The following is a 16,238-nucleotide window of genomic DNA, read 5'->3' on the forward strand; positions in this document are numbered from 1 at the left end:
ATCTCAACAATCAGGTACAGAAACACTTTGTGCTTTCGTTCGTTTGGAGAAAAATGCAGTGATCTCACCGATAAGTTTAATCATTTTTGTTTAATTGCACAATAAAAGGAACATGGACTTGCAAAACGAGCTTCTTTCCCCACCTCCCCCCAACAACCCCATCCACAAAATTACAAAAAAAAGACTCCATTCTGAACATAAGATTTATACACAGCAGAAAGGTGTGCAACTACATACAAAGGTGACTTTTATTAAGGTTTTCAAAATGCAAAGATTTCGTAAAAAAAACTAACAGAAACCAGAGCTGAAAAATCAATATATTCTCTGCTTAGGCTGTGGGAATGTGTACACCATGCCAGAAGTACCACAGTAACCAAACCATTTTGTACACAGTTTCATTCTTTTTAAAATGAAACAAAAAAATGGTATTTCAGTATATAATTTGGCAATAGAAAAATCAGAGATTCAAAGGAAAGAAATTATTAAAATTATCAGTCTGCTAGCTTTTTTGTTGGTTCACCCAGCCTGAATTTTAAAACTTGAACAGTATATTGTTAACCTAAAATCTTGTAATACTGTATATTATATACAATGGACAAATTGAAACCATTCCACTCCTTGACTCCAGTGTCTTTATATTAATTTGCCCAACAGATTCTTCCCCCAATTTTTTTTTAATAAAGGAAGAATGTTCCACCCCCAATCATTTTAAACATTATCATTCCTTCTCCTCGCACTCTGGCTTTATTCTGTACACCTCCTCGAGATGCGACACAGTCTTGTATTCACAGTGAAGGAAGGGCAAGTGAAAGGTCTGTGATTCCTAGCAGGAGGCATTGGCCAAGTACAGCCTGCGGCTGTTAAATAACAAATTCATTTTGCACAAAATTGCTTATTCACACTCATTAGGACTTCACAGGAAAATACGAACAAGTATTTTCAGTTTTACAATTTCTCACCCGCTTCCCCAAAACGTAAACTCATGCAGTGTTAAATGTTCGCTCACAGTCAGAAGACGGAATAAAAGCCTCTTGAAATGCATTATTCATTTCGGTGGCTGTGTGCTGTTCAGACTTAAACCCTTATTAAAGCATGTAAGCTGGTGTTCACTTTCAACTCGTTAACAGGCAAGATTGCTCAGTTGAAATGGGTGAACGTGTTGACAACATTAAAGAAGTTTGGAATTTTCATTTTCAATAGGAACAATCCTTTCTCAGGTTTCCATTTCAGCTACGGATCCATCCCGTTTCAAGCGCTGCACAACCGAACAAGTGAATATTACACACACCTAAAGAGTTAAGGGTAAAGTCTGCTCTTCCCAACCTACGGCCAAAGTTGCTGAAAATATCTTCAATTTTTAAGATGATAGCCATTAATGCAAGTAATACGTTGACACTGGTGTAGAAACTTATCATCAATAGTTAAAAATCACTGCTAGAGGCACACATCATCCCTCACATGAGTTAAGGGCAGAGGAATTCAGGAACTTAATGCAACCCAAGTGAAAAGGAACCAAGTAGTTACCGCTATAAAACTGCTGAGTATTTTTACTGGGAAGTTTTAGGGTCTTGTATGTTTTTTTTTCCTGAATTATCACAGCATCCAAAATGATAGGGATGTTGCTTATATAAATGCCATGACACAAGTAACAGACAAATTAAAGGTGATTTCTTAAAGGGACAGAAGTAAAGCTGATCTCTACATTGTTGAGTTATAAAAGATCTTTGTTTTCGTGGCGCAGCCCAATGCATCTTTTGTACCGAAAACCAATAGCGTCTAATTGTCCTTCCTTTTCCCCATACCTCATATTTAACAGCAGTGAGTGGGCAATCATAAAAATATGTTGTCATAGCCTATCCAAGAGACTGACAATCACAAGCAGAAACCAATCCTCATCACTTCGGGAAGCATTTGTGAGAACATCCTGCATGAAATAGAAGGGGAGGGGGTGCAGAATCTTAATATACAATTCTAGTACAATGTGCACAGATCCTGTGAAAAGGTTTAACATTTAAAAATGTATAGCTTCGAAATTCCACTGTAAATATTAGTGCTGATTAATTAATTGATTTAGACAAAATTTCTTGTCTAACTGGTTTAAAATAAAGTGGCTAATATCTCCATTTAACCACAGACACGTGGCACAGACGAAGGAATTTCATACAAATGCACAACTTGAACATTCACCCATTGAAATTACAAGTGGTCAAAACTTGACACAATTTGGCTTTAAAATAGGCAAAATAATAACTGGAGGCTGGATAGTTTATCCAATAGTGCTCTGTAAGTATCTCACATGTATAGTCACATTAATTGTGTATCAAGGATACACACAAGTAATGGCAACCCAGTAATTCAGCCGGGGAAACAGGGCAATTTGTTTCATATTCAGGGTGGCCACCAGAGGGAAGCCCTGAGGACAGGTAAATACAACGGGCTAAACGCAAGACCAATAAAGTGAAGTGTGGCATACATCTCACTGTTGGAAAAGTCACCTTCTATTAGCCAACTGGAATAATACTAGCAGGAGGAAATTAACCAACCCACTTTTCTCTTGCTTGTTCACATTATTGCTATATCAAGTCATTAAAGATGGCAATTTAACCAGTGTTTCAGTTCCTCTCATCAGAACCAAGAATTATATACACATCAGGGGAAACACAAAACACTGAAATGGTTCAGGTTTTTACCACCATACCGATCAGAATTAATTTTCCGCCATTCATATCAAATGGATTAAAATATAAATAATGTCAGATGGTAATAATGGCAAATTGTACCACGAGTTATTGAAACGGAAATGTGCAAAGTATCTGAACGCAGTTGCAATTTCCAGTTAAGGTAAATGGTAGATAAATACGTTTTTCTCTTTGTTAAATTCTAGATGAACTAACCTAGCACCACATGCACGAGATATAATTCGGGTTCGTTTTAATCCTAGGTAGGGTGATTATACTTCCTCGAACTACAAGCTTAATTCTTAAAAAAATAACTTCTGGGTAAGACTTGCATTGTTTTCGACTTGCTTTTGTTGTTAAGGTATGGAAGGGACAGTCAAACTCTGGGCACGGTCGAAGAGTATTTACTGAGGCAGAATTCCTCACTCACTGTTTTGCCTTCGTCTACACCAGAAAACTCTTCATTACTCTTTCATTGGAATCTTACCAAACAAAAGGTGGGTGAAATGCAAATTAAATACCTAGAGTGCCTCGTCAACAACATTATCTATACAATCTGTGGAACAATATGCGGGAATGAGTTAGTGCACAGTGTACAGGAATTCCAGTTATTAAGCAGACTTAAGGACTGCGTGCAGCTAGGCCGAGCATACTTCTGCATTCGACAGCCCCACAATGTCTCTGAGGTCGCCTGTATTGGCTGGACCTATAGGTTTTCGCCAGGCTGGTACTGAGGTTCCGTGGAAGTGAAGTAATCTTCTAGGAAGGACTGCAGATACTCAAAGGTCGGCCTCTCTTCTGGCTCCTTCTTCCAACAATGAAGCATGAGCTCATGAAGAGAGTCGGGACATTCAGGCGGGCACGGCATTCGATAACCACGTTCCACCTGGTCCAGCACCTCCCGGTTCACCATTCCTGCCAATCAAAACAAAGTATTAAGAATGGAGAGTTCAAGAATCGAGGACTTTGCTATTGGGAAATAATCTGTCTTCAGAGGGAAGAACAATAGTTACATGAGCTTGCTTTGAACAAGACTCTGGATGGCATGGTGGCACAATGGTTAGCAATGCTGCCACACAGCTCCAAGAATCTGGGTTCAATTCCCGGCTTGGGTCTGTGTGGAGTTTGCACATTCTCCCTGTGTCTGTGTGGGTTTCCTTTGGGTGCTCTGCTTTCCTACCACAGTCACAAAGATATGCAGGTTAGGCTGAATGACCATGTCAAATTGCCCCTTAGTGTCCCAGGATCTGTATGTTAGAGGGATTAGCAAAGTAAGTATGTGCGGTTTTGGGGATAGGGCCTGGGTGGGATTGTTGTCAGTGCAGACTTGATGGGCTGAATGGCCTCCTTGTGCACTGTAGGGGTTCTATTCTATGTAAGGCTTGAGTATTCATAGAATCTTGGAACAGCCACAGTGTTGAGGGGAGATCTCATTGAGACGTATAAGATGATGAATGGGATGGATAGGATAGAGGTGGAGAGACTCTTCCTGCTCAAAGGACAGTAGGACTAGGGGGCACAGCCTCAAGATAAAGGGAGGGCGGTTTAGAACGGAGTTGAGGAGGAACTTCTTCACTCAAAGGGTGGTGAATCTCTGGAATTCTCTGCCCGTTGAAGTGGTGGAGGCTGCCTCGCTAAATATTTTTAAGACGCGGGTTGATGGGTTTTTGATAAGCGAGGGGATTAAGGGTTATGGGGAGAGGGCGGGAATGTGGAACTGAGCCACGACAGATCAGCCATGATCTTATTGAATGGCGGGGCAGGCTCGAAGGGCTAGATGGCCTACTCCTGCTCCTATTTCTTATGTTCTTATGTAGAAGGAGGCCATTCAGGCCATCAAGACTGAACCAAAAACAATCCTACCCAGGTCCTATCCCTGTAACTCCATGTATTTACCTTGCTAAGCCCCCTGACACTAATGGACAATTTAGCATGGCCAAGCAACCTAACCTGCACATCTTTGAAATGTGAGAGGTAAACGGCGCACCTGGAGAAAACCCACACAGACATGGGGAGAATATGCAAACTCCACAGAGGCAGTGACTCAAGGCCGGAATTGAACCCAGGTCCCTGGCACTATCAGGCAGCAGTGCTAACCACTGTGCTGCGTATTGTTTTATAATTCATTCACGCAGCCCTAAGGAAACTCAAAACCACAACTCCCCTGCCCTTCAATACGGGCTGCATTCACCTTGAATCACCATGATTTATCTGAACTGATTGCAGTGTTTGTATGCAATGCCTGGCCAGATTCAGTTCAGTGCCCATTATTAAATAACCAGCCCATCAAAGTGCTTAGTTTTGTTTCATTCATAAAATAAACAGAAGATGTCCATCACAGGTTGATCCAAAACTGATGTGAATCACATGCTTCACTGCTCAGGCTACCTGCAAGGAGAAGAAGTGAAGTTCAAATTTCACCCAGTGACTGGAGAAGGAAGACATGGGACCACTTTACAGTCAGCTGTGTAACTAGGAAATTCAACTGTATGCCAAAAGTCTGCTGGGTTTATCCAAATAACGGTGACGGCTTTTCAAAATAATATGTAATTGCATATGAAGCGCTTTGCGATACCGTGAGAGATGCGAGAAGAACATTGGGTGAGATTTTCCAGCTGTTCCCGCCGGCAAGATTTACCAGTCCCGCTAATGATGATGCCCCGAGCGTGGGTGTGAACATTGGAAAACCCCTCTGACAGCAAAGGGACTGGAAGAACGTGCCATTGGCCAATGGCAGGCCACCTCTGTCACCATAAAACATGCTTTGTGTGTGTTTATGTGTGTGTGTCTGTGTGTGTGTGTGTGTGTGGGGTGCAGGTGGTGAAAATCCCACCTATTATTTTTAACCATAAACTGGAAATTCATAAGTGCAAATTTGCATCAGCAACTTAACAATAATTATATTCTTCCATTCATTCAACTTATCTCAACTAAAAGATTACTTTTGGTCAGCTATGAAACAAGGCAACAATTTCGGGTTGAAGCAGTTAGCAGGGAACTCAGATTACAAATGCAGAGAAAATTGGGCACTGACAGCAAATAACACCAAGTCATTATGGAGCGTAGAGGAGCAGTGAGCAAGTCACTTGTGCTCTAATAGAACATAGAACATAGAATATTACAGCGCAGAACAGGCCCTTCAGTCCACGATGTTGCGCCGACCAATTAAAAAAGCAATGACCCTCTAACCTAAACCAATCCCTTTCCATCCATAAACCTATCCACGGATCTCTTAAACACCCCCAAACTAGGTGCATCTACAACTGCAGCAGGCAGGGCATTCCAATCCCTCACCACCCTCTGGGTAAAGAACCTACTTCTGACATCCGTCCTATATCTACCATCCCTTAATTTAAAGCTATGCCCCCTCGTGCTAGCTTTCTCCATCCGAGGAAAAAGGCTATCACTGTCCACCCTATCTAAACCTCTAATCATCTTATATGTTTCAATAAGGTCCCCTCTTAGCCGCCTTCTTTCTAACGAAAACAACCCCAAATAATGTTACCCCAAAGGTGCTTTATGGTTGAGATGCAGCCCAACCATGATCTCCCCATTTGACTGCGTGGGTTTCCTCCCCCAGTCCGAAAGATATGGGGAGAAAGTGTGGACAGTGATCCAAGCTAGGAACCAAACCCGGGTCCCAAGCACTCTGAGGTAGCAGTGCGAACCACTGTGCTGCCATGCCAGGTATGCCTAATTACTTCCAAGCTCACCACCAGCAAAAGATTCCATCCATAACATGCTGACTTGAAGAGGATGATGGATCTTTATTTATTTCACCAACTGTAAGCCCAGGTAAAACCACTGGTCCCATTCCTTCCCTCAGGAATCTTCTGTGAATCACATTCTTGATTCATATGGCTATTGACACAGTAAAAATGCATTCGTGTTGCTGGTGTGAGAAGGCTGTTGGGAGAGGTCAGGTTCTGGCCACAGATTGTTCACAATGACTCAGATTGATGTGGACTGCAAATGGGAAACATCTTGGACTTAATCTATGCAAGCAGTCTGCCCAGCATCCAGGAGTGGAATGACTCACACGTTCATTCCCTTTAATGACAATGTTACTTCTTCAGATTTATTGCCGGGAACATATGTGATGCCATAAAATGTGTATTAATGTTAACAGCAACAGGGCTGGCACAGTGATTAGCACTGTTGCCTCGCAGTGCCAGGGATTGGGGTTCAATTGTGGCCTTGGGTCATTGTCTGTGTGGAGTTTGCACATTCTCCCTGTGTCTGTATGGGTTTCATCTGGTTTCCTCCCACACTCCAAAGATGTGCGGGTTAGGTTGATTGGCTAAATTGACCCTTAGTGTCAGGGAGATTAGATGGGTAAATACATAGGGTTACGGGAATAGGGCCTGGGCGGGGCTGTGGTCGGTGCAGACTCGATGGGCCGAATGGCCTTTTCTGCACTGGAGAGATTCTATGATAATAAAAAGAATGGAACTGAAAACCACTGACTGCAAAGATACATGAGAGAGTAATTCAGGATAACTCTTCTTTCATTCACGTGCTTTCACAGGCCCCTCGAACCTGAATGAAGATTGCACAGCAATGGGCTTTGACCATTACTGCTCAATATGTGCAGACTCTCATGTGAACACAACACAATTCAGAGCGACTCAGACCAGAGTGTGTGACATGGTTGCAGGAGGGTGTGTCAGCTGTGAGTCATAATGCTCAATTCATGGTTACCGTGTGGGGCAGGCCCGATGGATCGGCTAGTCTTTCCTTGTCCAACTTTTTTGTATTTTGGTCGGTGCATGTTTTAAATTGCAGCCAAAATATTTTTTAAAAAAAACAAATATTTTTCCCCAAGTAATATTCCACCTACTACCACAAACTGCACTCTGTTTTCTATCCATTAGTAAAATGCTGGAGTATCACTGCACGGGTGACGAGTTGATTACGAGCACTATGTCATTGCTCATTTGACCTTAGCAGGAGAGACAATTGGAATGCAGCTCACAGCCAGAAGCCACACAAATGTGCACCAGCAGGGGTCACTGTGTAACAATCCAGACTGGGAACTCAAACAGAGACTAACATCTCCTTTCCCGAGCTCAGGAACTCATAGAATGCCTACAATGCAGAAGGAGGCCATTTGGCCCATCAGATCTGCACAGGGCTCTCCAAAAGAGCATCTTACCCAGGGCCACGCTGCCCCATCCTTGTAACCAGGTGTATTTCCATTAACCAACACATCTTTGGGGACACTAAGAGGCAAATTAGCACGGCCAATCCACATAGCCTGCATATCTTCAGAGTTTGAGAGGAAATCAGAGTACTCGCAGGAAACCCACACGTATGGGGAGAATGTACAAACTCCAAATAGGCAGTCATCTGGGGCCAAAATTGAACCCCGGTCCTTGACACGTCAATGCGGATGAAGTAGGAATGGTTGAAAGCTTCAAGTTTTTGGGTGACTGGATCACCAATAACCTGCCCTGGTCCCCACATGCAGACACTACAGTTAAGAAAGCCCACCAACGCCTTTACCTTCTCAGAAAACTAAAGGAAATTTGGCATGTCAGCTACGACTCTCACCAACTTTTACAGATGCACCATAGAAAGCATTCTTTCTGGTTGTATCACAGCTTGGTGTGGCTCCTGCTCTGCCCAAGACCGCAAGGAACTACAAAAGGTCGTGAATGTAGCCCAATCCGTCACACAAACCAGCCTCCCATCCATTGATTCTGTCTACACTTCCCACTGCCTTGGCAAAGCAGCCAACATAATCGAGGACTCCACATATCCCGGACAATCTCTCTTCCACCTTCTTCCATCGGCAAAAAGATACAAAAGTCTGAGGTCACGCACCAACCAACTCAAGAACAGCTTCTTCCCTGCTGCCATCGGACTTTTGAATGGACGCACCTCACACTAAGTTGATCTTTGTCTGCACCCTAGCTATTACTGTAACAGTGCATTCTGCACTCTCTTGCTATCTTCCCTATGTACAGTATGCTCTGTATAGCATGCAAGGAACAATACTTTTCACTGTATACTAATACACGTGACAGTAATAATCAAATCTGTGAGACAGCAATGCTAACCACCGTGCCACCCAATTCATTCCAATTGTAGCTCTGTGCAATGAACTTTAGCATGGATTTCAGGACCTTTCCACAGACTGAAAAGTGGGTCCAAACCGACACTTTCCAGCAGCTTGGTGATTTTGCTATGGGCAACCCGCAGGCTCGCTGGCGAGCTCCTGATACTGCAGGCCCAATCACAGAGCCATCAGCTCTGAAGCCCAAACAGACTCACTACAATTGGTGGGCGCTGCTGAGGCAGGTCGGGGACCTCAGGAGTGTGTCAAAATGGAAGCGCACTTGATCAGGGCAGCAAAAAAGTTAAAATTTAAGGAGCCAAGGATGGTGAGGCAGAGGGCAAACGTGCCTGGGGAATCACTGGGGGGTGTGGGATCTACCTTTTGGGTCTGCAATCCTGACCTTGACCCCTGGAGTCTGATGCCCTCCCACACCCCCATTTCCATAAAACTGGTGACTTGCCCATGTGACAAGGAACAGCTCTGCCATCAGCACAATGCCAGTGCGGCATTAATATAGCACCTGATTATGCAAATTAACCTGACTTCTGACAACCACTTTGAAAGCACCCTGGCAGTAGGACACTGTAGGGGAGCCATTCCAACACAGCGTTTCGCTGGTTTACCAGCTCCCAACATTTCTTCACACTACCCAGGGATTGGTAAAATTCAGGTCCCTGGTTGCCAACCACAACTGTGGTGAGCTAACCCAATAAACATCAGAAATGTTTTGGCCAGAGCCATGGTATAAGCAATACAAATCAGTCCAGATGTCATTGCTGTTCTGCTATTTTGTTGAGTTGGCTCTATCCAGTGGGTTTAGTGGATAGCATTCTATGGAGATATAGATCCATCACCATCCATACTTAGCATAGGCAACTGTCTGTACCAAGCAAGTAACATTAGCTCATCTAGACTCAAAAGAATGGCTCTATTCTCTCTGCACAGATGCCATCAGACCTGTTGAGATTTTCCAACATTTTCTGTTTGTGAGCACTAGCTCAGTTGGCTGGACAGTTGGGTTTGTGATGCAGAGCAACATCAACAGAACGGGTTCAATTCTCATACCGGCTGAGGTTATTGACAAAGGCCCCCACCTTCTCAACCTTGCCCCTTACCTGAGGTGTGTTGATCCTCAGGTTAAATCACCATCAGTCAGCTCTCCTCCGTTAAGGGGAGAGCAGTCTGTGGCGACTTATCATCAGAGCCAATTAAATAGGCACTGCTTTCAAGATTATCGTGTGAAAAAGCAAGTAAACAATTCTGGAATTTGGAATTTACCTGGATATGGCACTCTTCCCTTTGTAGCAAGTTCAGTCATGAGAATTCCAAATGACCACACATCTGATTTTATGGTAAAACGCCCGTACAACGCAGCTTCCGGGGCTGTCCACTTGATTGGGAATTTTGCACCTGCATCAAATAAAACCAAATGAATAAAGATAATGATTGGAAACGCACCTGTATTTTCAATATGGTATTCCACGTCTAGCTGAAATTGACAAGACAGGTGTTGATTTAACATTTGATCCAAAGGACAGCACCTTGGAAATCCAGCACTCCTCATTACAACATGTTAACTAATATCCTCAACTTTGGTGAGGCTACAGCTGGATGCCTATGTGCAGTTCTGGTCGCCACATGAGAGTAAGGATGTGTTTGCACTGGAGGGGGCACAGAGGACATTCACCAAGGTGTTGCCTGGGATGGAGCACTTGAGTTGTGAAGAGAGGTTGGATAGGTTTTGTTGGTCATGATGTGGAGATGCTGGTGTTGGACTGGGGTAAACACAGTAAGAAATCTCGCAACACCAGGTTAAAGTCCAAAAGGTTTATTTAGTAGGAAGCGCCATCCTCGGGTAAACGTTCTCCAAGGCGGCCTTCACGACACACGACAGCACGGAGTCGCTGAGCAGAAACTGATTGCCAAGTTCTGCGCACGTGAGGATGGCCACAACCGGGATCTTGGGTTCATGTCACACTATTTGTAACCCCATAACTAGCCTGGGCTTGCAACATCTCAATTATTGTCCTGTCTGAAGACATTACACATCTCTTTAACCTATGCTTAATGCTATCTCCACTCACATTGTCTGCACTTTTAAGACTTGAATATCTGTAAAGACTCGCATTCTAATCAGTATTCTGCAAACTGAGCGTGTGCCTTTATATGTTGTGTTTGTGATCAGAACACCCCACTCACCTGACGAAGGGGAAAAGCCCCGAAAGCTAGTGGCACCTGCGACCAAATAAACCAGCTGGACTTTAACCTGGTGTAACCTGAGACTTCTTATTGTTTTTGTTGGAGCAGAGAAGATTAAGGGGTGATCTGACTGAGGTGTACGAGATTATAAAGGACATAGACAGATAGGGAACAGCTTTTCCCCTTGGTTGAAGGGTCAGTCACAAGGGGATAGAGGTTCAAGGTGAGGGGCACAGGTTGGGGGGGGTGGTGCGGGGGAGGTGTGAGGAAAAGCTTTTTTACCCAGAGGGTGGTGACAGTCTGGAATGCACTGCCTGGGAGGCTGGTAGAAGCAGGTTGCCTATCTTCCTTTAAGAAGTACCTGGATGAGCACTTGGCACATCAAAACATTCAAGGTTTTGGGCCAAATGCTGGTAAATGGGATTACGTGGGAGGTCAGATGTTTCCTGCATGTTAGAGCAGACTTGATGGGCTGAAGGGGCCCTTCTGGGTTGTATGATTCTATGATACTAGGTCAGCATTCAAATCCATGATCTTCTAGCTTAGAGATAGTCAACCTGCAGTCCCCAAAACAGGTAACCTATTTGCAGAATATTTATTTTGTCTTGTTTGAGCATCACCTATAGGGTTAACTGCTGATATAGTCATAAAGGTTTACAGTATGGAAATGTGCCCTTCGTGTCCATGGCTCCCAGTTTTTACCACTAAGCTATTCCCAATTGCCTATGTTCGGTCCATGTCCCTCTATATCCATTTTACCCATGTAACTGCTTAAATGCTTTTTAAAAGGTAAAATTGTACCCATCTCCACTACTGCCTCTGGCAGCTTGTTCCAGACACTCTCCACCCTCTGTGTGAAAAAATTGCCCCTCTGAACACTTTTGTATTTCTCATAGAACTCCTAAAGTGCAGAAGGAGGCCATTCAGCCCATCGAGTTTGCACCGACACCAATCCCACCCAGGTTCCACCCCGCTTAACTATTCTGCTAATCCCGCTAGCTTATCACATCCCAGCAGACTAAGGGTTAATTTAGCATGCCCAACCAAACTAACCCACACATCTTTGGACTATGGAAGAAAACCAGAGCACCTGGAGGAAACCCACGCAAACATGGGGAGAACATGCAAACGCCACACAGAGAGCGACCCATGCCAGGAATCGAACCCAGGTCCTTGGAGCTGTGAGGCAATAGTGCTAACCACTGTGCCACGGTGCCGGCCGAAAAGACAACTGCATGTTGTCCCTGAGTCAGATCGAACCACCATCCTTTCAGTAACAGCCGAACGCTTCAAACCTATGCCCTCTAGTTTTAGATTCCCCTAAGTTTGGGAAAAGATGTTGACTATCTAGTTGATATGTTGCAAGAAAGAAGAATGCAGCTAACTTTTTTTATTTGAGATTGGGCCCATTTTGGAATCAGTTTTTATTGGCTGGATATATAGACTTTGGAATAGGGCACAAGGTTCAAATACGAAGGTTCGTGAACACCAAAGCTGGGAAGAAAGAAATTCTACAATATACTGTTCAGACTCTCAATGTATACTTTGTATCAATGATTTATCATCCTTAAATGGAGACCAGCATTTTTACGTTGGTTCATACAACGCAATTTGATTTTTTTTCCCGACAATTGCTATCATTTTTTTTGGAGAGATTATTTGAGCTTATGTGAAATATAGTTGCAGAATCCACAGGTTTTTAATAATTCATTTCATTTTACGTAGTGAAATCTTGATAAAGATCAGGTCATTGGAACAAGACGAAATTGTGGCTTGAAGCAATGTGTGACTTTATCTAGTTTAGTGCCTCGAGGTGAATGGGAATAAAAATTCAGCTTCTCCATCTGGCATATCAACCAACCAAATCCGATTAAGCACAGAGCACTCGAAAAATCGCAACAGAAAGAAAGAACAGAGGGGGAAACTGAGAGAAAGAAAGCAATATGGGGCAAGACTGGTTTAAACCTCTTGTGGGGGGGGGGGGGCGGTCAGAGTTCGAATCCCAGCCAGATCCCTGGAACAAGTGAGAGTTTTCCTCTTTCTGATCCTATACATGAGCTTACCTCATAGCCTCAAACACGTGGATATGGGCAAGTCCAAAGAACAATCTTGCTTATCATCAGTAATAAATTGAGAATCTCATTTAAGAATGCCACAGTGGTTAGCATTGCTGTCTCGTAGCGCCAGGGACCTGGGTTTGACTCCGGCCTCGACTGTATGGGGTTTGCACATTCTCCCCATGTCTGCCTGGGTTTCCTCCAGGTGCTCCAATTTCCTCCCACAGCCCAAAGAGATGCGGGTTAGGTTGGTCGGCCATGCTAAATTGCCCCTTAGTGTCACAGAATCATCATAAGAACATAAGAACATAAGAAATAGGAGCAGGAGTAGGCCATCTGGCCCTTCGAGCCTGCCCCGCCATTCAATAAGATCATGGCTGATCTGTCGTGGCTCAGTTCCACTTTCCCGCCCTCTCCCATAACCCTTAATCCCCTCTCTTATCAAAAACCCATCAACCCGCTTCTTAAAAATATTTAGCGAGGCAGCCTCCACCACTTCAACGGGCAGAGAATTCCAGAGATTCACCACCCTTTGAGTGAAGAAGTTCCTCCTCAACTCCGTTCTAAACTGCCCCCCCTTTATCTTGAGGCTGTGCCCCCTAGTCCTACTGTCTTTTTTGAGCGGGAAGAGTCTTTCCACCTCTATCCTATCCATCCCATTCATCATCTTATACGTCTCAATGAGATCTCCCCTCATTCTTCTAAACTCTAACGAGTACAAGCCTAGTTTATTCAGCCTCTCCTCATAGCTCAACCCCCTCAACTCCGGTATCAGCCTAGTAAACCTCCTCTGCACTCCCTCCAAGGCCAAAATATCTTTGCGCAGGTGCGGCGCCCAAAACTGCACACAGTACTCCAGCTGCGGCCTCACCAATGCCCTATACAGCTGCAGCAAGACCTCCCTACTTTTATATTCAATCCCCCTCGCTATGAAGGCCAGCATCCCATTCGCCTTCCTGACCACCTTCCTGACCATAGAATCCCTACCATGCAGAAGGAGGACATTCAGCCCATCAAGCCTGCACTGACAACAACAGGGCTGTCAGGGAGATTAGCAGGGTAAATACATTGGGTTACAGCCATAGGGCTCGGAAGTGGGGGGGATTTTTGTCAGGGCAGGCTCGAAGGGCTGAATGGCCTCCTTCTGCACTCTTCTATGATCCCAAGCAGCACATCTGAGCAATGGAAAATTCATATTCTTAGGGGTTTTTTGGGGCGGGGGGGGGGCGGTGGTGGGATTGAAAGCCAAGATCAATGAAATATCAAGGCTGGAATTCTCCAGCCATTCACGTCCCTGCCAGGGAGAGCAGAGAATTGGGGGCTCAGCCAAATCTCCATTTACTGCAGGGGGACCGGAGAATCCCAGCCACAAGTGAAGCCGGAGAATCCAGTCCCATGTATTATTATACGTGTCAACATTCGGGATGTTCGTAACTGAGTTTGAATGTCTCAAAGCGGGAATGCCCAATCCTTGTTACATCAATAATCATCCTAAACAACGAACTCAGTATATGATCCTGATGGGACCTTTCAATTACACCAACTTTTAATCATCTGGCACGAACCTTGCCGAGCTGTGTATTCATTGTCTTCAATTAATCGAGCCAGGCCAAAGTCAGCCACCTTACACACCAGGCTTTCACCCACGAGAATGTTAGCTGCTCGTAGGTCTCTGTGAACGTAATTCATCCTTTCTACATACGCCATGCCAGCTGCGATCTGTAAAGTAAGGAGCAATGCAGCATTTAATTCAACACAGAAAATGGAAGGGAATCAAATTTGTGTTTGCTTTCTGGTGTCGCTTCCAATGTCCCAGAGAGGTGGCAACTACTGTGGTGCTCCAAGACCTGAAACACATAAACCAAATGTCCTTCCCTCACTGGACCAAGTGTACCTCCCTCACTGGACCAAGAGTCCCTCCCTCACTGGACCAAGAGTCCCTCCCTCACTGGACCAAGAGTCCCTCCCTCAGCGGACCAAGAGTCCCTCCCTCACTGGGGACACAAAATGAAAAGTCTGATACAAAACAAATCTGTGTATCGATGTGCAAAAAGAAGAATTGCTATCACATTTTGGGTGACAAGATTTCAAAACATATCGGGAAACGTGTGCAGTTCATGGTCTGAAGTTTAGTAAACAATCAATTGCTGTGCATATCTTTGTTTTAGACAATGAGCAGCAACAAGAAAAATCTTGTGACCAGCAAGTGATTAAAGTGGGAGGTGGAAGTGAAGGCATCCTTGGGGTACATTTAGCATGGGGCAGGCATTGGAAAACAGCAATCATTTTTGGCAAACATATTAAATAATTCCAGCTTTGATGGAGGAGGCAGAATGATTTGCTGATGCGAAGAAATACCTCCTGCTTCGAGTGCATAGCAACAAAAAAAAAGGAACTAACTGGCCTTTTGCTGAGCTATTTATTCCGTCTCTTCTTCTCAGGAATATTTTGTGTATTATTGTTATGATCCTTGTACAAGTGCATCTCAGTATTAGCATAACTGCAGGGCTGGAGAACAAACGTTTTATAGCTCCACAGTTTATGAGAGTATATTTAGCACTTACGGGCAATTGATTAAACCATAAACAAAGCTGGGCTCTGCCGTACCTTAATGCGTCTCATATCACCCTTTGAATAGCAGTATTTACTGGATAAATGTGACACTTCTGCTTCCAAGTTCCCAACTTGCTGATTCTATTAATGCCCGTTGGTGAATCTAAGGGCAGCTTTCCCCTTTGAAATCCCAAAGTGGCTCAAGTCCATTTATTTCAGAAAACATGACAGTTATGATCTCCCCACCAATCTGTTAGTTGGTAAATCCTGCAGCTCATACAGACCAAGAAGCCTGCACTGTCTGCCTTATTCCACGAGCCACGACTACCTGCCACCAATCCAAATGGTCGAAAGAGTGACTGTTTATAGAAAACATTGAAGAAAAGTCTGTATCCTATTTTTAATTAATGCCAAGAGGCAACTTGGGATCCTCTTCCTTAGATTGACTCAAACCCAGTTACAGAAGAGGATACCACTTTATTTTTGGAATGATTTGGTTCATCTCACACACAGCTGTAGTTAACTGTAATGGATGCAAATATCAAGCATAGAAACGTAGGAAACAGGAGTAGTTGGCCATTCAGCCCATCGAGCCTGCTCCACCATTCAATATGATCATGGCTCATCCTCCATCTCAACACGATATGCCCCCTCTTTCCCCGGCAGCATTGCTCCAAGCGGGCCATTGCG

At 44.2% G+C, this 16,238-nt stretch overlaps 1 protein-coding gene across 2 annotated transcripts in view; it reads right to left on the minus strand.

The window, feature by feature from the left end:
- Nucleotides 1–254: 254 nt before the first annotated feature.
- Nucleotides 255–16,238, minus strand: part of LOC145353860 (proto-oncogene tyrosine-protein kinase Src-like) — a 186,635-nt gene continuing 170,651 nt past the window's right edge. For both annotated transcript variants that reach the window (XM_080204761.1, XM_080204760.1), the window contains 3 exons: nt 14,561–14,714; nt 10,018–10,149; nt 255–3,593 (listed from right to left, as the gene is read on the minus strand). In XM_080204761.1, the coding sequence (XP_080060887.1) occupies nt 3,385–3,593; nt 10,018–10,149; nt 14,561–14,714 (495 nt within the window). In that variant the 3' untranslated portion in view covers nt 255–3,384. The remainder of the gene's footprint in view (nt 3,594–10,017; nt 10,150–14,560; nt 14,715–16,238) is intronic.

The sequence above is a fragment of the Carcharhinus amblyrhynchos genome, chromosome 16 (genome assembly GCF_965287045.1).
Source record: "Carcharhinus amblyrhynchos chromosome 16, sCarAmb.v2.hapA, whole genome shotgun sequence".
NCBI lineage: Eukaryota > Metazoa > Chordata > Chondrichthyes > Carcharhiniformes > Carcharhinidae > Carcharhinus > Carcharhinus amblyrhynchos.